This window comes from Nerophis ophidion, linkage group LG14 (genome assembly GCF_033978795.1).
Source record: "Nerophis ophidion isolate RoL-2023_Sa linkage group LG14, RoL_Noph_v1.0, whole genome shotgun sequence".
Lineage (NCBI taxonomy): Eukaryota > Metazoa > Chordata > Actinopteri > Syngnathiformes > Syngnathidae > Nerophis > Nerophis ophidion.
The window spans coordinates 20488811-20515729 of NC_084624.1; the positions used below are offsets into that span (position 1 = coordinate 20488811).

Here is a 26919-nt window from a genome sequence, read left to right on the forward strand (position 1 = left end):
CTTATTAGTGATTCCTAGAGCCCAAAAAAAGTCTGCGGGCTATAGAGCGTTTTCCATTCGGGCTCCAGTACTCTGGAATGCCCTCCCGGTAACAGTTTGAGATGCTACCTCAGTAGAAGCATTTAAGTCTCACCTTAAAACTCATCTGTATACTCTAGCCTTTAAATAGACCTCCTTTTTAGACCAGTTGATCTGCCGCTTCTTTTCTTTCTCCTATGTCCCCCCCTCCCTTGTGGAGGGGGTCCGGTCCGATGACCATGGATGAAGTACTGGCTGTCCAGAGTCGAGACCTAGGATGGACCGCTCGTTGGGACCCAGGATGGACCGCTCGCCTGTATCGGTTGGGGACATCTCTACGCTGCTGATCCGCCTCCGCTTGAGATGGTCTCCTGTGGACGGGACTCTCGCTGCTGTCTTGGATCCGCTTGAACTGAACTCTCGCGGCTGTGTTGGATCCACTATGGATTGAACTTTCACAGTATCATGTTAGACCCGCTCGACATCCATTGCTTTCGGTCCCCTAGAGAGGGGGGGTTGCCCACATCTAAGGTCCTCTCCAAGGTTTCTCATAGTCAGCATTGTCACTGGCGTCCCACATTGATTGATTGATTGATTGATTAAATCAGATCAATTAGATTTTGGATTAATCACAGGATATAGCCCGCGTGCAAAATTTGTATTTATTTTAAAAAAGCGGCCCTCTTACGGCAGCCATTATTGCGAGGTGGCCCTCAATGAAAAGGAGTTTGACACCCCTGTCATAGAGAGACCAATGAGTTCCATATATGTATTTGGTTATTATACATCAGGGCCCACAGGCACCAGGTCATCCCCAAGTAGTCCCCAGCAGGACTGTGAGCTGCGTCTATATGTTATCTTAATTCTGTTGTTATTCTTGTTTCTTTTGTATTCATATAGATTTTAAAATGACAATAAAAACATGTTCATTAGTGGAGAGAAAAAGCTGCCAAGCTAACTACCCCCAGGGGCAGAGGTGGGTAGAGTAGCCAGAAATCGTACTAAAGTAAGAGTACTGTTACTTTAGAGATTTATTACTCAAGTAAAAGTAAGGAGTAGTCACCCAAATATTTACTTGAATAAAAGTAAAAAGTATGTTGTGAAAAAACTACTCAAGTACTGAGTAACTGATGAGTAACCTGATTACAGCAACAAATAATGCACAAAAACATAAAAATAGCAATGAGCAAATTCAGAGCCAAGAATATCTCTTAAGCAACTAAAACAATAATATATATTAAATAATAGTACATTAAAATAAAATAAAAAAATGGCACATTGAGCCTCAATAGCTTAACAGCACCATAGCCTCAGTAGGCATTCATTGATTTAATTGATAGATTGATTGATTGATTAATTGATTGATTACAACTTGTATTAGTAGATTGTACAGTACAGTACATATTCCGTACAATTGACCACTAAATGGTAACACCCCAATAAGTTTTTCAATGTTTTTCAATTAGTTAGTAAATGACCAAGTCGAGGTGATCTACGTCATATATACATATACATACACACACATATCATTTATACACACACATATCATACATACACACACAAATCATTTATACACACACATATGATATATATATATATATATATATATATATATATATATATATATATATATATACATATATATATATATATATATGTTTATATATATATATATATATATATATATATATATTTATTTTGCCGTTTTTGTTCACATGTTGAAGGTGTTTTAATGAATATACATGCATGTTTAACATATAGATTCCTATCTTTCATGAAGACAAGAATATAAGTTGGTGTATTACCTGACTCTGATGACTTGCATTGATTGGAATCAGACATCCACGTTTTCAAATGGAAGAGAAAAAAAGTTCCTCTTTTCTGTCTAATACCACATGAAAGTCGTTGGTTTTTGGCATCTTATTTGTGCAGCTTCTATATTCGTTTTTATACACTTTACAAGAAATACATTGGCGGCAAACTCCGTAGCTTGCTAGGTTGTTTGCGTTGGCTTTCGGAGACTTTTATTTTGTTAGCGCAGGCGCGATGGAGCGGCACTTTTATTGTGAAGACAGGAACTGTGCGATCAGTCTTTAGGCTTTTGACGGGAAGCACGGTTGAAATAGAGAGTGTCTTTTTTCCTTTACACTTTTGATTGATTGATTGAAACTTTTATTAGTAGATTGCACAGTACAATACATAATCCGTACAATTGACCACTAAATGGTAACACCCCAATACGTTTTTCAACTTGTTTAAGTCGGGTCATGTGACCGCCTGGCTCTGTTTGATTGGTCCAACGTCACCAGTGACTGCATGTGATTGGTGAAACGCAGGCATGCGTGGATCCTACTTTGAAGCTCTGTCATTAACCAAAACAAACATTAACAGATCGATAAAAAAAAGTAGCGAGTAGCAAGCTGAATGTAGATAAATGGAACGGAGTAAAAGTAGCGTTTCTTCTCTATAAATATACTCAAGTAAAAGTAAAATTATGTTGCATAAAAACTGCTCATAGAAGTACAATTCATCCCAAAAGTTACTCAAGTAAATGTAACGGAGTAAATGTAGCTCGTTACTACCCACCTCTGCCCAGGGGCAGAAAAAGCCTGTGAGCTAAAGGCAGCTTTGGGTAAGTGACAGTCTTTTTTCCACGAAACCAGCAAACAAGTTACAAAAAGCACCCGAAGCCTTATTTAGAGCTACAGATTTTTCGATGAAGAAGAAGAAGGCATTTTTAGAGGGCGAAGTTGCCAATGACTTTGTTTACACTGCAGGCAGGCCAAATTGGCCAAAATTGCATTTTTTTTAGATCTGATTTTTTTCCAGCTGACTGTTTAGAACAGGGTGCTCACTACGTGGATGGCGAGCTAGCGGTCGATGGCGGAGGCTGTGTCAGTCCATCGCTAGCCAGGCATTAAAAATTAGACCCTAAAAATGATCGATTATCTATCTTCACCAAGACGTCTTTTTCGTCACTTTATTGACATTTACAGCACCCGAGGGTCTAATAAAATGACGCTGGATGCTGCCAGATCATTATTGAGAAGAAATGACCGATTGGAAGGCGAGAAACACTTTGTATTTCAACAGACTCAACCTGCTGCCAAAACGCTAAAAACAAACAAATGGCAATCATATGTTTATTGTCAGCACTGTAAGAAAACAAAGACTAAAACTAACTACAACCAGAGCTAGCAATGGTTATACTGGTTAAAATAAGTAGAGTATGCTTAGCAGCCGAATGTACGCCCAATACTAAAGAGGAGACATTTTACCAAGGTATGCCTGTAGGCTGCTGTTTCAAACCTTTCAGATTGCCATATAACTTGGTACATGTAGTCCACAATATGCAAACACCAATAAGGAATTATTTTATCATGTGATTTGGCTGTCTCCATACATTTCACATTGCCATAATGACAGCTGTGCTAATGTTGAAACTTATTCCTCAGCGTATCAGCATATGAAATAGGCACTGGCACTATCCACATAGACTGTATTTGTCCAAAATATATGTTGTCCTGTCAGTGGGATGACACATGGACATTCAGGATAACTAGCATATATTTCTCCTGTTAGCCTGTATGTCGATGTGTTACCAGCATGCTAACATTGATTGCAGGAGATTATAGACTATATTGGACAATATAGTTTAAATACCAAATGCCCATTCCCCTTTATTACAAGTAATAAGAGAATGTAAATGCTTGACTTACCTATCAAGGAGGAAATTAGCAAGTTTGGCGTCAGATGAAAACATCTTCAATGGTTTCCATCTTTCAAAGGCATTGTCACGCCAAATTTCTTCTCCCTACAACCCCCCCCCTATTTAGTTCCGGGGTCATGATTAATACAGACGTTTTGTTAACGCTATATTATAAAATTATAACGCTATTTTATAAAAATATAACGCTATATTATAAAATATAACGCTATATTATAAAAATACAGACGTTTTGTTAACGCTATATTATAAAAAAATTTAAAAAACAATTTACAAACACAAGCTATGGGATGACATAAGAGGAAACGTGACCCCGGAAGTAAATGCGTCATCCCATAGCTTGTGTTTGTAAATTGTTTTTACATTTTTTTACAATATAGCATTAACAAAACGTCTGTATTTTTTATAATATAGCGTTATATTTTTTATAATATAGCGTTAACAAAACGTCTGTATTAATCATGACCCCGGAAGTAAATGGGGGGGAAGGTTTTTGTAGGGGGGAAGACATTTGGCGTGACAGCATCCCCGATTCAAATCTTGGTTTAGTTCCTGGTTTTGTCATGAATAAGTTGAGAATGGTAACCTTTAGATTGACTGAGGTCTGACATGTTTAATAGCTTTACCAGTGGCAGTAGCAAGACCAAGATGGCAACCTGGATGTGACACACTCACAGACTTTCTAATTGTCCAAACGGTGGAGGGCGGAGCATCGAAATGAAAACAATAACAATATTTTGGGGCTGTAAATCTAATTTAGAAATGAGCATGTGAACTATTGTAATCAGTATTTGAGGTATTGGAAAAGAAGATGATTTATCAGTGCCTTTTGACATATCAAGGCCATTTAGTGGTGACTTTACATGACATTATTACTTATGGCTCCTTTAATAATGTATAATTAAAGTCAAATGGAGCACATGTGTTGTTTCAGGAGTAGCTCTCAATTTCAAAAAGGTTGCTGTGCCCGGCCACACGTGATTTAATTATTATTACAACTTACTTGTAACTGTAATTATGTACAGTATTTCCTTTTACTCATCACTTCTGTCAGCATTCACCCGCTGCTCAGTGCCAGGAGTCGTGGAGGCAAGAACATAAAAGGCATCAGATGTAATTGAGGAGCACGAACGATGTTCCTCACAGACTCTTAAGACAATCAGGAATCATTGATTGTGGTTTGAAACAACAACTCCGGTGGAGTGGAATGCCTCGGCTTGCTGTAACAGCCCACTTGAGACATTTGCCAACTGCACGTGTGTTGGCCTCCATGAGGTAGTGGAATGTTCTGCCTTTACTCTCCGCATGTGTAAAAACTCCCGGCTTGACTGCCGTTTGTTTTTGTTTTGTTTCTCTTTCAGGACCCAGCATTGCTCGCTGGGTCTAAAAGTAAGACCACTCGTAAGGAATTTTCACCTTCCAGTTAGTCCGCTCTCAAGTGAGCAGGTGTCAGCTTTTATGGAGGTCACCCCCTGCTGCTGCGCGTTTTCTTAGCCTAACAAGTGTGTGTTTCTCTGCCCTCCCCACAGGTAGACAAGGTGTGTGGCCTGTCAACCGGGGCGCCTGCCGGCATGCAGCCTACCAGCCCGGGGGTCCCAACCTCCAGCGTGACCTCGTCGACCCCGTTTCCTTCTGCTGCCCCTTTGAAACCTCTGCCAGAGCAGTGGCTCGGGCAGCTCGCCCATTTGAGGAGGTAGGATGACCGGAGTTTCATAATAATTGCAATGTAAATACATATATAATATTATAATATATATAGTAATTGTAATTATGTTTAGGTCATTTAGCCATTTTTTATGCTTTATTATTGATTTTGGATCCCAAAAATTGTTGAATATGCTTAAAAAAAATATCCCCCCAAAATCTGCGATGTAGTGTTGCCGCTATATTTGAAACGCAACTAATTAGTGGTAATAGTGGTAGTTTTATTTGTTCAATAATAGTGAATAAATACATGCAAGTAATAATAACTAAATAATATGTTTTTATTGTAATTAAAAATAATATTATACTTCAATCCACTTTGTATTTACTCATACATGCTTTACATAGGTAAAATCTACTCTAAACGTATTTTTTAAATAGTTTCATAACCTATATGACACTATTATATCCATAAGGTGATTTACATGCGATAAAAAAGAAAAAGAATGTGTAAATGATAAAACATAATATTTTTATGAATAATACTCATGATATTATGTGTTAAAATTGTGACGTTCGCTAAGCATGGTGGCTAAAAGTGCTTCTTCCAAGCTGCAGTTCAGGCACGGACAGAGCGTAAAGGTAAGAAATGTAGATTTATTAACTAAAAACACGCGAAGAACAAAAACACTGGTGCTAGGTAGATAAGACAAACCAGAAGCGCTACCAAGGAGGCTAGGGAACTAAACACAGGGATAGCGTGGCAGCTAATCGGTATAAAACAGGATTACCAGAGTCAGGAGATAGCGATCGTCACTGTTGTGGGAAACAAGGCTAGGATCAGAGAGCGAGTAACAGAAAATGCAGGCTTAAATAAGGATGGTAATCAACAGACAGGTGAGAGTCCAGAAACAAGGAACAGGTGAAACAAATATGCAACCATGGCAACAGAAACCAATCAGGAAGTGCGCAAACAAACTCAAAAATCTAAACAACAAACGATCCGAGCAGCAGATCGCAACAAAAACATCATTACATTATGTTGTTTATCTTTAAATATATCCATAAATATGACTTTGTTTATTTTTAAATGTATTCATAATTATTATATCGTTTATTTTTAAATCTAATCATAATTATTATATTGTTTATTTTTAAATAAATTCATAAATATGATATTGTTTATTTTCAAATGTATTCATAATTATTGTATTGTTTATTTTCCAATATAATCATAAATATTTTACGTTTACATTTAAAATCTGTTGTAGAAATACTTGAGGGAAAATTTATTTGTTCCCTATTAAATTTGCAGCATTGTGTGTCTTTGCTGGAACATGATTGACAATCCCTAGCGATGGATTTCAAAACACACAACCAACTTGTCCATCCCTACACTGGCGCGGTGCATGGCCCCCACCTGGTCTTTGAAGCAGATCCATCCCAGCAGCTGGCACTGGCGTGTTGGCCTCTGGGCAGTGTGAGCTCGGCCAAATCCCAACCAACCAACAATTTCCTGTTTACCCAGACAGCCATACCACCAAATCTTAACAGCAGCTGGCCTCCATTGAAATAGTGCGACACACATTTGCAGCACTGACCTTGTCCCAAACCCTGAATTAGAGTGTTGATGCCAGCCAAGCTGTCAGGTCTTGCCTGGCAATGCCAACATGGCACGGCAACACAGTCCAGAGCTCCTTGAAGGCTGCCAACGCCGCCCAGAGCGCGTGTGAGAGCTGACCACTTTACAGACGTTTGCTGCACAGCTGAAAAAGAAACTAGACCAACATTTACCTTTCACTTCAGGGTGGAAGAAATATGAATTCCGTCCTTCTCTAACATAAATCAGCCATTGTATTTGAAAATGTGGCGACAAAGAAGTGATACTGTTTGTTTCTGCATGTGCACGGGTGTCTTCTCCTGATTCTGTTGTCATGACCGACTTGTGTTTCTGTTTTCTGTCTCTCACCACACATTTTACTTGTCCTGCATCCTCATTGCTTGCAACAATCTCACCTGGACTCCAACTCCCATCATTCCCAGCTCACCCCCACTGAAACCCTCCAAGAACAATAAACATAGTCTGAGAACCCTTTCTAGGTAAGCATGCAGCCATCTGGGCAACATCTCACACACTCTTACTGAGACTTGTATGAGCTTTGTCATGTCTTCCAAGCCTTTGGGTTCTGCTTGTAGCCTGATTCTGTATTTGAGAAGGACCTGAGGACTCATGCTGCCTCTGAAGAAACAGTCATAGCTTCCAAAACTGTCGTATTATGTCCTTCTTTTCCATTTGAATATTTGACCATGTTTCTCCCGTATTCTAACTTTCATGAACAATATATTGCCGGCAAAATCAGGCCTTCAAAATAAAATCGGGGCAGTTAAATGACACAGTACCCAGGTGGAAAGAGCCGCGTTCCCTTTTCTGGAAAGGTGCCCTTCTTTTTGACACGAATGTGGAACTTGCAGTCACGCTCAAAAGTGACTATTCACATTGACTCTCAAGGGTCAATAGTGTACAGATGAGACAGGGATATACTTAGAGTAGTCAGTGTACAGCGTTGTTGTTAATCTACTGTCTTTGAGACGCAGCCATTATTGCCTATTGTCCCGATCCGATATTGATATAAAAAAACAAGTATCAGATAATGTTTTATTGTATATTTATTAATTTTATCAAAGTCATTAATTTTTAAATTTTTATTCTTAGTATTTATGCTAGATTGTATTTTTGTTCCATTCATTTGATTTTAAATTTATTTATTATTTACTGGACATATATTTTTATCGTCATGCTTTTTTATTCTTTATTTTGCATTGTAGTACTTACTATTTGTATGCGTTTTGTGTCCACATCCTTTTGGCCGTGATGTGGTGACCTCCTGCTGCAGACGGCTCCAGTGATAGTGTTTCATCACCTGGCTCGTCTGTACTCAGACATGCTTTCATTTGTGTGTGCTTGTTTGTTGGTGTATGTGACTGATGATGGGAAGGTGAGTTGTTGCCGATATCGGAATGATATCAATATCAGATCGGGATACCCCTAGTAGTGATGGGCAGTGGCGAGCTACATGTAGCTAAGCTATGTAGGTTAACTACAATTTCCAGCAGCTTGCCAGTAGCTTAGCTACTTTTTTTAACAAGTAGCGTTTTTAGAGCCATGTAGTGAGGTACCTCATATCAAAGGACTATGAAAATGGACTATGATTCCAGGCTAAAAATTATGTATGAAATCCAATCTGCTGGTTGAATGAGAACATCCATACATAAGGAGAACATCCATGATGATTGGTTGGTTTTCCTATTATGACTCACAATTGGCTGAGGTTAGGGCCAAACATTACAGACTGGCCAATTATAGGCAAGATAAGACGGGTCATCGAAGCTAATAAGCAAAATCATAACAGACACTCATGTCACATGACCACGAAGGAGTCGGAGACAGAGGGACGCTTCAAGCTGACGACTCAAAAAACTAAGACACATACCTACAAATGTCACAGGAATTCTCTCCTACAGCTTATAGTTTTCCTTTAGTGATGAAGATGACGTGCCGGTCATATTTATATAAATGTATTCCTTTGGAGAAAATCATGCCTTAGTTTTTAGTTGTTTACTCAGTAAACAAAAATCATTTTTGTCAAGATATAAATGTTGTTGTTTTTTACTGTAGGTAGAGAAAAAAAATAACATTAAAGGGGCAAAGATAAGGCAAACTAAATAAATACAGAGAGTGGGGTGAAGGGTCCCCTAGAGGTAGTTGTATGGTGTCTCCAGCTGGATGACAGATATTTAACAGTAATACATGTGGGCCCATAGATAGAAATATTGCTTTGATGTCGCTAGCTACTTTTGCCTTGTAGCTTGTAGTGTAGCTTGCTACAATTGTCCGGGATAGCTTCACCTGTAGCTTAGTTGCATTTAATCTGGAGTAAATTGTAGCCTAGTTTACTAGATTTTCCAAGTAGCTTGCCCATTATTGGCCCTACGTAGCAATGAACTCTTGAGTTACAGGCAGTCATTATAGCTTTGCTACGGGGACGAGCCCCAGTAAACACGTGCTTACCAAATGACGGATTAACCATCCGTTGGCCTGCTCTATACTTACAATAAGTGCAGGATGTACATTGACTACTCTCAAGTGTATCCGACTTTCACTATGATTGGATTTTGAGAAGAGTGTGCTGAAATGTGTGATAATATCGAACCATATCATCATGTACCTTGTCTTTATTTGTCTTTGATGAAATGATGATGATAACAGTGTGAATGCTAACTGGACTAAATAATAACTTGACTTTTAGATTGAAAGTGAAAGTGAAACAACTTTTATGGCTCAGCTTGATGTCTCAAACTAAAAAGCCAGCCCTCTGTAGACCATTCATCTCAGGCTCCATTGTCAGGTCACTTAGCAACCAGCAGAGGGCAAAGTGAGGCTACACTGGTGACAGTGGCGTGAAATACAACCTTCGCGACCAAGCAGGAAGTGTGAAGCTTTTCATTGATCCTTTTGGAGAAGCCTTTTGTTTGAAACAAGTCTTTTACTTTGTCCTTTCTGTTTACATGAACTTCGTGCAGTCACGATAGACACAAATACAATCTTCAAAAGGTACATAGACTACGAACGGTCTAATCCAGGGGTGTCAAACTCAAATACAGAGTGGGCCAAAATTTAAAACTGAACAAAGCCGCGGGCCAAGGTTGAACAAATTAACCTTTTAATAGGGACCCAAACAAGTTTTGCATTGAATATTGAACAAGCAACGCTTATATAACTTTATAGTGACATGCAAAATAGTATTTCAAATAAAAATAATTAAAAAATATCAATGGCATATCAAATAAAATGTAGATAAAAATGTAATGCCTCGTTTCTATTTGCAACCTTCTGAGGTGAAAATCAAAATAAACATTTTTACAAGCTAAAAATACATTTGAAAATAAAGTAACTAATGAATGAATCAAACATTCAAGCCTTGAAGTAGCAAAAGAAACTGCGAACGTTAATTATTGCTCAGTTTGCTACACTGATTTGCTTTAACACTGAATATGGAACAAGCAACGCTTATATAACTTAAAGGTGCAAAATCTTAATAGTGGTGGTAGCCTAGGGTGTATATTGTAGCGTCCCGGAAGAGTTAGTGCTGCAAGAGCTTCTGGGTATTCATTTTGTTGTGTTTATGTTGTCTTTCGGTGCGGATGTTCTCCCGAAATGTGTTTGTCATTCTTGTTTGGTGTGGGTTGACAGTATGGCGCATATTTGTAACAGTGTTAAAGTTGTTTATACGGCCACCCTCAGTGTGATCTGTATGGCTGTTGACCAAGTATGCTTTGCATTCACTCATGTGTGTGTTTAAAAGCCGCGTATATTATGTGACTAGGCCGGCACACTGATTGCATGGAGTAAAAGCGGACGTGATGAGAGGTTGTAGAGAACGCTTTAAGGCAGTGCCTTTAAGGAACGCCCCCATTATTGTTCTCCGGGTGGAAATCGGTAGAAATTCGAGATTGTGGTTGCCCCGAGAGTCTACCGGGAAAATTTGGAGGGTTGGCAAATATGAGTATTAGCGGTGAATGCGGTGTTACACCGGCACCGGCGCTGTATAATACCGGCGGGCCAGCACTAATATTAATTTGATATTGCCTCAAGGGCCAAATGAAATTACACGGCGGGCCAGAGTTTGACACCCATGGTCTAATCCATTATTTGATTAAAGTGAATAAATACAGAGGTTACGATTTAGAAGGCTTTGACTGCTCAAGACACAAAAAACATTTTCTTCACATGCCAAGAAATGGTAAGTAATATGATTGCCCTTTGTTCTTGGCTCATACGTCTGTCTCTCTTCAGGGAGTTTCTGATGTACCTGCAGCGCTACAAGTCCTTCTACGCCGCCTTGCCGGAGATGCTATGCGAGGGGGAGAATGTGGTGGACGAGGCGACATGCTGGAGTGGAGATGGTGTGGTGGAGAGGTAAGAGGCTAACGTGATAAGACAACCTTTTATTATGACCACACTGGAGAGTCCCAAGTTAGTCTTTGGCCCAATCCCAAAGTTCACGCCTTACTCACTACCATTAAACCCTGGAAATGAAGCAACAAAGGGTAGATCTTTGTGATCGTCCCTAGGAATTGGGACACCACTTTCTACGTCACTGCATAGTTTACATTTGCACAGACGTCCCACCTAGCGTTATCCTGATATCTATTTTTTTTGCCAGTACCATGACATACCGTGACTTCATTTTAACAGAAAATCCCAAGATAAAACTTATGATTAAACACGTTTCTTTTTACACTCCAGGAAAAATTTATGAAGATTGTATTTAAAAGGCCTACTGAAACCCATTACTACCGACCACGCAGTCTGATGGTTTATACATCAATGATGGAATATTAACATTGCAACACATGCCAATACGGTATTTTTAGTTTACTAAATTGCAATTTTAAATTTCCTGCCAGTTTCTTGTTGAAAACGTGTTGGAGGGGACATATTAGCGAGGCACCAAACACGGCTAAAAGTCGTCTCTGTTCATGGCGTAATTACACAGTATTTTGGACATCTGTGTTGCTGAATCTTTTGCAATTTGTTCATTTAATAATGGAGACTATAAAGAACAATGCTGTTGGTGGAAAGCGGTGGATTGCAGCTGTCTTTAGCACCGAGACACAGCCGGTGTTTCTTTGTTTGTTGTGAAACAGAGCGAACATGTTTTCTCTACGTCAACCAGCATGTCTTTGGATGGGAAAATTGTGATATTAAGTCTTACCGGAGAAATCAGTGGATTATGGGACTTCCTCCTGCAGTAGCTGTCAAAAAAGGCAGCTGTGAGCTTGGATCCTCGGCTTCTCCCTGAGACACTGCGTGTTCACCGCAGCTATCCAACCTCGAGGTATGTCTTTAGAATCTCACTAAAACACTATTAAAACAATAAGCAGATAAGGGATCTTCCAGAATTATCCTATTAAATGTGTCTAATTACATCTGAAACGCTCACACTGCCGCCGCCTGTAGCCGTCGCTTTTTTTTCAATCAATCAATCAATCAATGTTCATTTATATAGCCCTAAATCACTAGTGTCTCAAAGGGCTGCACAAACCATAACACAAACCACTACGACATCCTCAGTAGGCCCACATAAGGGCAAGGAAAACTCACACCCATTGGGACGTCGGTGACAATGATGACAAATTTTATTTTATTTTTTTATTTTTTTTCCTTCACTATCAATATCCTAATTCACGAATTTTTCATCTTCGCTCAAATTAATGGGGAAATTGTCGCTTTCTCGGTCCGAATTGCTCTTACTGCTGGTGGCTCCCATTAAAAACAATGTGAATATGTGTGGAGCCCTGCAACTCGTGACGTCAAGCGCACATACTTTCGGTAAAGGCAGGGCTTTTCTATTAGCGACCAAAAGTTGCAAACTTTATCGTCGATGTTCTCTTCTAAATCCTTTCAGCAAAAATATGGCAATATCTCGAAATGATCAAGTATGACACACAGAATGGACCTGCTATTCCCGTTTGAATAAGAAAATCTCATTTCAGTAGGCCTTTAAAATCAAGAGGTGTTAAAAACACTGGGATTTTTTTTATTGCAATTAAAGAAAACATTACAATTTGACATACTACATACAGTAGGAAGGGGATTATATGGCCCCATTCTTCGCAGTTTACCTGACACATGAAACGTGACAAATTAGAAGGGTCTACTATTCACTTTAGGCACCAGACAGCAGTAGAGTGTGGAACATCTTAAAATGTGTTTTGTGGCAATTCCAAATGTGACCATAGTGTCATTTTCAGCAGACTGAATTGCAAACATTATTGCATATTATAATCCAAAAAATAAAAGACATCACACATGAGGACATGGCGGACACATTTAGCAAAATATACTGGATCTCGGTTGTTTTAACAAGCGATAAAAAAATACAACAACTAATTAAAAAACATAATATTTACGTGGAGTAGCAACGGGTAAACATCTGAACAAAACTATGAGCGTCATTATTCTGAAATTTAATAATTAGGTGTATTACTTACAGTAGGTTGCTTCTTGTTAGTTTTCAAACATCCTTTTTAGTAGGCATAGTGTGTTGTGGGAAATTTCCGGAGCTCACTTTGTTTAGAGAGCACTTGGCCCTTCCAACTCACCTGAAGGAGAACTCAGACACCACTTGATTGATGTGAATGTGCACAACAATGGGGAAGTTCTGGGATTAGATTTAGACAAACTCTATTGGTCCACAAGAGAGGATTGAACCCTAAATTACTTGTTTACTCCGTGAGTGACCTTGATAGGGTAATAATGGGTGCGGATTCATCCAAAAGTGATTCCAATCGGACGACAAGGTAAAGCTCTCCTCAAGTCCTATTTCCATGGTAACCTCGCCACTTGGCACTGCCACTTGTTGGCCTCAGTAGAGGACAACAGAGGTCCACGAGTGCCTTTGACCCGTGATCCGCCCCGGAGTGCTTGTCAGATCTTCTTGACACTTGCCACTTGTCATCTTAGGTCCTACCCTGTATGGTTGTGTAGGATGTATTGTTGGATTGGGACAGGCTGTGTGCAGTTTATGTGGTCTTCTTTCAAAGCAGACCATGTACCAACGGCACTTTGAGCAGACGACATGCATACAACATTCATCAGGGCTGGTGCCAGCACGACAATCAGTAACATGATTTGCACAAACATCAAGCCGATTGACCGTTTTCCACAGAAAGTGTCATTCCTTGTGTATGTGTGTGAGGCCGTGACTCACTTTTATTGCCGAATGATGCCCACTTTTAACATTAGCGCTAATGGCTTGTAATGGTGTGGTGTCACTAGAGAGCCAGGTCCTTTCTTGTGGCGTCAACTAGTCTTAGGGTGAGGGAGAACACAGAACCCACTTGGCACCACTCATAAACTCCTTAGACTAACTCTGTGGTTTTTGAGTCGAAGAGACAAAAAGGAGAGAAGAGCTGGGCATTACAAGCCTTTTTGGTGCTATGATGCCTCCATGTACCCCTGATAGGAGGGAAACACGGTGGAGCGGGGGGGGGGGGGGGGGGGAGACTTGGCAGCATAAAGACCCATTGTGGAGTCAGCAGAGTGGGGCACAGACCTGCCATGGGGACCCTCAAGGGGTGAACAAAGACCCTCCTGTGAGGCTGCATGGGAAATACGTTGCTGCCACCGTCCACACCAGGCCTGGGAAAGTCAAATGAGAAATGGGAGGATTATTACAGTCCATGCATCATAAATGATTTACTTGCCCATTATTTCAACTACACGGCAGACTCGAGTTTGAGTTTATTTGGAACATAAATGCATACAACATAATACATCACAAATACATGCATATAACATGATACATCACACATGCATGCATACAACATAATACATCACACATGCATGCATACAACATGATACATCACACATGCATGCATACAACATAATACATCACACATGCATGCATACAACATGATACATCACAAATGCATGCATACAACCTGATATATCACACATGCGTGCATACAACATGATACATCACACATGCATGCATACAACATAATACATCTCACATGCATGCATACAACATAACACATCACAAATACATGCATAAAACATGATACATCACACATGCATGCATACAACATGACACATCACAAATACATGCATACAACATGATACATCACACATGCATGCATACAACATGATACATCACACATGCATGCATACAACATGATACATCACACATGCATGCATACAACATGATGCATCACACATGCATGCATATAACATGATACATCACAAATACATGCATACAACATGCTATATCACACATGCATGCATACAACATGATACATCACACATGCATGCATACAACATGATGCATCACAAATGCATGCATACAACCTGATATATCACACATGCGTGCATACGACATGATACATCACACATGCATGCATTCAACATGATACATCACACATGCATGCATACAACATGATACATCACAAATACATGCATACAACATGATACATCACACATGCATGCATACAACATAATACATCACAAATACATGCATACAACATGATACATCACACATGCATGCATACAACATAATACATCACAAATACATGCGTATAACATAATACATCACGAATACATGCATACAACATGATACATCACACATGCATGCATACAACATGATACATCACACATGCATGCATACAACATGATACATCACACATGCATGCATACAACATGATACATCACACATGCATGCATACAACATGATACATCAGACATGCATGCATACAACATGATACATCACACATGCATGCATACAACATGATAAATCACAAATGCATGCATACAACCTGATATATCACACATGCGTGCATACAACATGATACATCACACATGCATGCATACAACATAATACATCACACATGCATGCATACAACATAATACATCACACATGCATGCATACAACATAATACATCACAAATACATGCATAAAACATGATATATCACACATGCATGCATACAACATGACACATCACAAATACATGCATACAACATGATACATCACACATGCATTCATACAACATGATATATCACACATGTATGCATACAACATGATACATCACACATGCATGCATACAACATGAAACATCACACATGCATGCATACAATATGGCACATCACACATGCATGAATACAACATGACACAACACACATGCATGCATACAACACAATACATCACACATGCATGCATGCAACATGACACATCACACATGCATGCATACAACATGATACATCACACGTGCATACATACAACATGGCACATCACACATGCATGCATACGACATGGCACAACACACATGCATACATACAACATGATATATCACACATGCATGCATACAACATGATACATCACACATGCATGCATACAACATGATACATCACACATGCATGCATACAACATGACACATCACAAATGCATGCATACATTATGATACATCACACACGCATGCATACGACATGACACAACACACATGCATGCATACAACACAATACATCACACATGCATGCATACAACATGATACATCACACATGCATGCATACAACATGATACATCGCACATGCATGCATACAACATGATACATCACACATGCATGCGTACAATAAGGCACATCACATTTGCATGCATACAACATAATACATCACACATGCATGCATACAACATGATACATCACAAATGCATGCATACAACCTGATATATCACACATGCGTGCATACAACATGATACATCACACATGCATGCATACAACATAATACATCTCACATGCATGCATACAACATAACACATCACAAATACATGCATAAAACATGATACATCACACATGCATGCATACAACATGACACATCACAAATACATGCATACAACATGATACATCACACATGCATGCATACAACATGATACATCACACATGCATGCATACAACATGATACATCACACATGCATGCATACAACATGATGCATCACACATGCATGCATATAACATGATACATCACAAATACATGCATACAACATGCTATATCACACATGCATGCATACAACATGATACATCACACATGCATGCATACAACATGATGCATCACAAATGCATGCATACAACCTGATATATCACACATGCGTGCATACGACATGATACATCACACATGCATGCATTCAACATGATACATCACACATGCATGCATACAACATGATACATCACAAATACATGCATACAACATGATACATCACACATGCATGCATACAACATAATACATCACAAATACATGCATACAACATGATACATCACACATGCATGCATACAACATAATACATCACAAATACATGCGTATAACATAATACATCACGAATACATGCATACAACATGATACATCACACATGCATGCATACAACATGATACATCACACATGCATGCATACAACATGATACATCACACATGCATGCATACAACATGATACATCACACATGCATGCATACAACATGATAAATCACAAATGCATGCATACAACCTGATATATCACACATGCGTGCATACAACATGATACATCACACATGCATGCATACAACATAATACATCACACATGCATGCATACAACATAATACATCACACATGCATGCATACAACATAATACATCACAAATACATGCATAAAACATGATATATCACACATGCATGCATACAACATGACACATCACAAATACATGCATACAACATGATACATCACACATGCATTCATACAACATGATATATCACACATGTATGCATACAACATGATACATCACACATGCATGCATACAACATGAAACATCACACATGCATGCATACAATATGGCACATCACACATGCATGAATACAACATGACACAACACACATGCATGCATACAACACAATACATCACACATGCATGAATACAACATGACACAACACACATGCATGCATACAACACAATACATCACAAATGCATGCATACAACCTGATATATCACACATGCGTGCATACAACATGATACATCACACATGCATGCATACAACATAATACATCACACATGCATGCATACAACATAATACATCACACATGCATGCATACAACATAATACATCACAAATACATGCATAAAACATGATATATCACACATGCATGCATACAACATGACACATCACAAATACATGCATACAACATGATACATCACACATGCATTCATACAACATGATATATCACACATGTATGCATACAACATGATACATCACACATGCATGCATACAACATGAAACATCACACATGCATGCATACAATATGGCACATCACACATGCATGAATACAACATGACACAACACACATGCATGCATACAACACAATACATCACACATGCATGCATGCAACATGACACATCACACATGCATGCATACAACATGATACATCACACGTGCATACATACAACATGGCACATCACACATGCATGCATACGACATGGCACAACACACATGCATACATACAACATGATATATCACACATGCATGCATACAACATGATACATCACACATGCATGCATACAACATGATACATCACACATGCATGCATACAACATGACACATCACAAATGCATGCATACATTATGATACATCACACACGCATGCATACGACATGACACAACACACATGCATGCATACAACACAATACATCACACATGCATGCATACAACATGATACATCACACATGCATGCATACAACATGATACATCGCACATGCATGCATACAACATGATACATCACACATGCATGCGTACAATAAGGCACATCACATTTGCATGCATACAACATCATATAACACACATGCATGCATACAACATGATACATCACACATGTATGCATACAACATGATACATCACACATGCATGCATACAACATGACACATCACATATACATGCATACAACATGATACGTCACACATGCATGCATAAAACATGATACATCACACATGCATGCATAAAACATGATACATCACGAATGCATGAATACAACATTATATATCACACATGCATGCATACAACATGATACATCACACATGCATGCATGCATACAACATGATACGTCACACATGCATGCATACGACATGACACACCACACATGCATGCATACAACACGATGCATCACACATGCATGCATGCATGCAACATGACACATCACACATGCATGCATACAACATGATACATCACACATGCATACATACAACATGGTACAGCACACATGCATGCATACGACATGGCACAACACACATGCATACATACAACATGATATATCACACATGCATGCATACAACATGATACATCACACATGCGTGCATACAATATGGCATATCACATTTGCATGCATACAACATGATACATCACACATGCATGCATACACTATGACACATCACAAATGCATGCATACATTATGATACATCACACACGCATGCATACGACATGACACAACACACATGCATGCATACAACACGATACATCACACATGCATGCATATAACATCATACATCACACATGCATGCATACAACATGATACATCACACATGCATGCATACAACATAATATAACACACGTGCATGCATACAACATGATACATCACTCATGCATTCATACAACATGATATATCACACATGTATGCATACAACACGATACATCACACATGCATGCATACAACATGATACATCACACATGCATGCATACAACATGATACATCGCACATGCATGCATACAACATGATACATCAAACATGCATGCGTACAATATGGCACATCACATTTGCATGCATACAACATAATATAACACACATGCATGCATACAACATGATACATCACTGATGCATTCATACAACATGATATATCACACATGTATGCATACAACATGATACATCACACATGCATGCATACAACATGATACATCACACATGCATGCATACAATATGGCACATCACACATGCATGCATACGACATGACACAACACACATGCATGCATACAACATGATACATCACACGTGCATACATACAACATGGTACATCACACATGCATGCATACGACATGGCACAACACACATGTATACATACAACATGATATATCACACATGCATCCATACAACATGATACATCTTACATGCATGCATACAACATGATACATCACACATGCATGCATACAACATGACACATCACAAATGCATGCATACATTATGATACATCACACACGCATGCATACGACATGACACAACACACATGCATGCATACAACACAATACATCACACATGCATGCATACAACATGATACATCACACATGCATGCATACAACATGATACATCGCACATGCATGCATACAACATGATACATCACACATGCATGCGTACAATATGGCACATCACATTTGCATGCATACAACATAATATAACACACATGCATGCATACAACATGATACATCACACATGTATGCATACAACATGATACATCACACATGCATGCATACAACATGACACATCACAAATACATGCATACAACATGATACATCACACATGCATGCATAAAACATGATACATCACACATGCATGCATAAAACATGATACATCACACATGCATGAATACAACATGACATATCACACATGCATGCATACAACATGATACATCACACATGCATGCATGCATACAACATGATACATCAAACATGCATGCATACATACGACATGACACAACACACATGCATTCATACAACACGATACATCACACATGCATGCATACAACATGATACATCACACATGCATACATACAACATGGTACATCACACATGCATGCATACGACATGGCACAACACACATGCATACATACAACATAATATATCACACATGCATGCATACAACATGATACATCACACATGCATGCATACAACATGATACATCACATATGCGTGCATACAACATGATACATCACACATGCATGCATACAACATGATACATCACACATGCATGCATACACCATGACACATCACAAATGCATGCATACATTATGATACATCACACACGCATGCATAAGGCATGACACCACACACATGCATGCATACAACACGATACATCACACATGCATGCATACAACATGATACATCACACATGCATGCATACAACATGATACATCACACATTCATGCATACAACATAATATAACACACATGCATGCATACAACATGATACATCACTCATGCATTCATACAACATGATATATCACACATGTATGCATACAACATGATACATCACACATGCATGCATACAACATGATACATCACACATGCATACATACAACATGGTACATCACACATGCATGCATACGACATGGCACAACACACATGCATACATACAACATGATATATCACACATGCATGCATACAACATGATACATCACACATGCATGCATACAACATGATACATCACACATGCATGCATACAACATGACACATCACAAATGCATGCATACATTATGATACATCACACACGCATGCATACGACATGACACAACACACATGCATGCATACAACACAATACATCACACATGCATGCATACAACATGATACATCACACATGCATGCATACAACATGATACATTGCACATGCATGCATACAACATGATACATCACACATGCATGCGTACAATATGGCACATCACATTTGCATGCATGCAACATGACACATCACACATGCATGCATACAACATGATACATCACACGTGCATACATACAACATGGCACATCACACATGCATGCATATAACATGACACATCACAAATACATGCATACAACATGATACATCACGCATGCATGCATAAAACATGATACATCACACATGCATGTATAAAACATGATACATCACACATGCATGAATACAACATGATATATCACACATGCATGCATACAACATGATACATCACACATGCATGCATACGACATGACACAACACACATGCATGCATACAACACGATACATCACACATGCATGCATGCATGCAACATGACACATCACACATGCATGCATACAACATGATACATCACACATGCATACATACAACATGATATATCACACATGCATGCATACAACATGATACATCACACATGCATGCATACAACATGATACATCACACATGCGTGCATACAACATGATACATCACACATGCATGCATACAACATGACACATCACAAATGCATGCATACATTATGATACATCACACACGCATGCATACGGCATGACACAACACACATGCATGCATACAACACGATACATCACACATGCATGCATACAACATGATACATCACACATGCATGCATACAACATGATACATCACACATGCATGCATACAACATAATATAACACACATGCATGCATACAACATGATACATCACTCATGCATTCATACAACATGATATATCACACATGTATGCATACAACATGATACATCACACATGCATGCATACAACATGATACATCACACATGCATGCATACAACATGATACATCACACATGCATGCATACAACATGATACATCACAAATACATGCATACAACATGATACATCACAATTTCCAGTTTCTCTATTCAGCATGTCCGGAAAGGAGTAGGAAAAAGCAAATCTCACACATGCATACACTCTCACACTCCATAAGTAGTATCATTAAAAAAAAATTAGTAAGTTATATTTCATAAGGTGAAATAAATAACATTATGTAGAAAATGAATGGATGGATGAAATAAGCTCTGAATGTTTATCATGGTTCTTCTTCTTTCTACTTTGTAAACACTTTAAGTTTGAAGAGTTTCTTGAAGTGGATTATATTAGTACATTGTTTGATTTCTTTACTTAATCCATACCATCATTTAATTCCACATACTGATATACTTAAGGTCTTAAGTGTTGTATCTGCGTACAAATGTTTTAAATGACATTTTTCTCTAAGATAATATTTCTCCTTGAATACACTAAACACACACAGTCTCATATCAATCCACACTGGTCCAGCAGCTGGATGGGTGTTGCACTGTGCTGTGCAACACACACAATGAATACCTAAATCCATTCAAGGCAAAGGGGATGCACATTCTCCTCCTCTGGATTCAGCGTTTGATGACAGGATCGGGTGAGGGGGGGTTACAAACAGTTGTAAACATCCCAACTTAAAGTGCGTGCTGGCACGCGTTCAAGCATCCACGGACATTTACAGAAACACAGTTTGCACTGTCTGCCCGGAAACACAAGCTCAACCAAAAGAAAAGCCCAATTGTTCAGAGAGTTGTAGTTAGCGACTATTTACTGTTAGATCAACAGCAAGGATAATGCCACAATAAGGAACCATAAACAGGCGTAGCACATGGTAACTATGAGGACCCTGCTTCCATGCAACAATAAATCTATCAATAATGAAAGTACACCAACAAGTATAACACATGAACTTCTTTCATAATAAATTGTAAATAAACTACAGCATGGAGTTTGAGAGCTGAAGATCCCGGCCAGATGAAGCCATCAGGATCAGTTACCTGGATCGGTTCGCAGCCGAGTGTAAAGCGACCGGAATGAGAGTCAGCACCTCCAAGTCCGAGTCCATCGTTCTCGCCCGGAATAGGGTGGAATGCCATCTTCGGGTTGGGGAGGAGACCCTGCCCCAAGTGGAGGAGTTCGAGAGTGGATCGTGAGATCGACAGGCGGATCGGTGCGGCGTCTTCAGTAATGCGGACATTGTACCGATCCGTTGTGGTGAAGAAGGAGCTGAGCCGGAAGGCAAAGCTCTCAATTTACCGGTCAATCTACATTCCCATCCTTACCTATGTTCATGAGCTTTGGGTCATAACCGAAAGGATAAGATCACGGGTACAAGTGGCCGAAATGAGTTTCCTCCGCCGCGTGGCGGGGCTCTCCCTTAGAGATAGGGTGAGAAGCTCTGCCATCCAGGAGGAACTCAAAGTGAAGCCGCTGCTCCTCCACATCGAGAGGAGCCAGATGAGGTGGTCCGGGCATTTGGTCAGGATGCCACCCGAACGCCTCCCTAGGGAGGTGTTTATGGCACGTCCAACCGGTAGGAGGCCACGGGGAAGACCCAGGACACGTTGGGAAGACTATGTCTCCCGGCTGGCCTGGGAACGCCTCAGGATCCCCCGGGAAAAGCTACAAGAAGTGGCTGGGGACAGGGAAGTCTGGACTTCCCTGCTTAGACTGCTGCCCCCGCGACCCGACCTCGGATAAGCGGAAGAAGATGGATGGATGGATGGATGGATGGATGGATGGATGGAGTATTGAGGTATGCATGTGACATTGGCAGCCAATGTTGACCTTTGTGATTGCTTTGTCAATACTTGAACATTTTATTTAAACTTGAAACATGTATACTAATATTTTATTAGTATTGATCATTATGTATTGAGTTGCCAAAATCTTTCCTATGTAAATTCCACCAATGTCCCTTTTTACTGGTGCTTTTTATCTGGAGAAAACTTTTAGAAGCAGCAAAGCAGTTCATCCTTTATAGGATGATAATTTGTTTGTATGATGATATAAACGTTCGGTACAGTACTCAAAACAAATGTACTGCTGTCATTAGCATTTTCATTCTACATGGGATATGTGATTCAGGACCACATTTCGGCGACAGCCATGTAAGCAAACAGTAAATCTCTAAATGGACCACAAGGTCCCACTTTCTGGCGCCTGGTGGCCTAACCACACTCCACTGTGCTGCTGCCTTCAAATGACTTAATTCAATGAAGCAAGGAATCGGCTCTCAGACTTTAAGCCAGTGGTGTAACAGAATTTTTTTTCTTTTTTTTTGAGACATGGAGCAAAATGTCTTGCTGTTTGAACAAGACCCAAGTTCCTTCTGTAAATGATCTTGATGGACTGTGCCACTTTGTTAGAACTTTGTGACCAACAAACCCTTGCAGGAATCACTTTGAATTGAGTTGATTTACTCAAGTGTGCACGCCAGCCAAGTAAGTAGGCAGCCAATGTGATTCATGGGCTGAAGTGGGTTTAAGATACATGTCTCAAGTGACACCATTCCATTACAGTCTTCCATGTATTCCAATTCATCATTGCAGCATAAAGATACTGCAAATAAAATGAAAATGAAATGAAATCACAAATATATATATATACACATATATATATACACATATATATATATATATATATATATATATGTGTGTGTGTGTGTGTATATATATATGTATATATGTATATATATATATATATGTATATGTATATATATATATGTATATGTATATGTATATATATATATATATATATATATATAATTTAGTAATAATAGTAAGCACCTCAAACGATATATATTTATTATTTAGGTTAGGACTAAGGTTAAAGTTTTCGTTGTATATTAGTGCGACCCCCCCCCACCCCTTTTAAGGGGACGGGCAATATGCGCATTCGTATAGTAAGGAGGAGATGCCTCATTTAGCGCAAAAAATCGTCAGGTTTAAGCTGAGACCGATGACGTTGAGATTGTTGTCTCTGATGACCTCATTAACTAATAACGTTTTGGGAGACAATGATCTTATGTTTAAAAAGCCTATATTATAGGTAGTGGGCAGTTTTAAGGAGTTTTTGATCAAATTATCCGTAGTAGCAATATTAATAATGTTGTGTTTATTATGCGTATTCATTATGCGTAGTGCACTTAAAATAATTACGACCATATCCAGGAATTGATATGACGGGAATTTTTTGATTGTTTTCTTGGTGCTGCGATAAACTGATTGCATCATAATTTGCCACCTCAGTAGAGCTCATGTCCAACTCCGAAACAGTCATAGCAGAAAAAACTTGTTCTAATTTAGCTGACTCCTCACCCAGAATAGCAGGCTCCCGTCTTCTATTTAAGTCCAGCTTCAGGATGGAAGGAATTGGTGTTCTGGGGGGATTAGCCTTTTGCTTTGTTGTTAGCCCCACTCGGCATCCACGCTTCTGTTCCCGTCCACACCGCTTACGTGTATTCCATAGACGGTCCCCGCTGGTACTATACTCAGCTGCTTCACCGGCCGTTGGATGTAGCCGGAGAAGCATTCCCATGCTAGCGAGGTGGTCCAACATACACACATCTTTTAGTCCAAAACGGTCCGATCTATCCACATCCAGAATTGTCGGGTAAAAAAATAAAAAATAAATAAATAAATAAATAAATTTAGAGGGGTTATTGCGTCTGCCTCACAATACGAAGGTCCTGCAGTCCTGGGTTCAAATCCAGGCTTGGGATCTTTCTGTGTGGAGTTTGTATGTTCTCCGCGTGAATGCGTGGGTTCCCTCCGGGTACTCCGGCTTCCTCTCACCTCCAAACACATGCACCTGGGGATAGGTTGATTGGCCCTAGTGTGTGAATGTTCTCTATCTGTGTTGGCCCTGCAATAAGGTGGCGACTTGTCCAGGGTGTACCCCGCCTTCCGCCCGATTGTAGCTGAGATAGGCGCCAGCGCCCCCCGCGACCCCAAAAGGGAATAAGCGGTAGAAAATGGATGGATGGATATATAATCATTATTTTAACAACTCTCCCTAAAATATGCACAGTCTAAAATGTGTTTTTTTCCGAATACTTGATTATTTGAACAAAATAATATATTAATTACTCGTTTAATCTGAATCAGAATCAGAATCAGACATACATTATTAATCCCCGAGGGGAAATTTAAATTATCAGCACAATCCCATTCAAGATCAGACAAACATTACAGGGAGACAGAACGGGATTGCTGATGGGTCTGCCAACTTCCGGCGCCCCTTACAAAAAAGGTGAGATACAGGTAAACAAGTGGGAGGGAATGGGAGAAAAAAATAAATGATTAAAATGAAATAAAATTATAAAATTGGTCCAAGCCTGGGCCCCTGGATGGAGAAGGGGTCCAGACTGAGGCCACGGGAAAAAAACAACTCATAGCCATAG

General features: G+C 39.4%; 1 protein-coding gene across 5 annotated transcripts in view; it reads left to right on the top strand.

The window, feature by feature from the left end:
* The window catches only part of gpc5c (glypican 5c), a 366734-nt gene that overhangs the window by 163215 nt on the left and 176600 nt on the right, over nt 1-26919 (top strand). For 4 of the 5 annotated variants that reach the window (XM_061920093.1, XM_061920091.1, XM_061920095.1 and 1 more), the window contains exons 4-6: nt 5275-5438; nt 7433-7489; nt 11244-11366. In XM_061920093.1, coding sequence (XP_061776077.1) covers nt 5275-5438; nt 7433-7489; nt 11244-11366 — 344 coding nt within the window. The remainder of the gene's footprint in view (nt 1-5274; nt 5439-7432; nt 7490-11243; nt 11367-26919) is intronic. The other variant, XM_061920092.1, reaches the window with a different exon arrangement.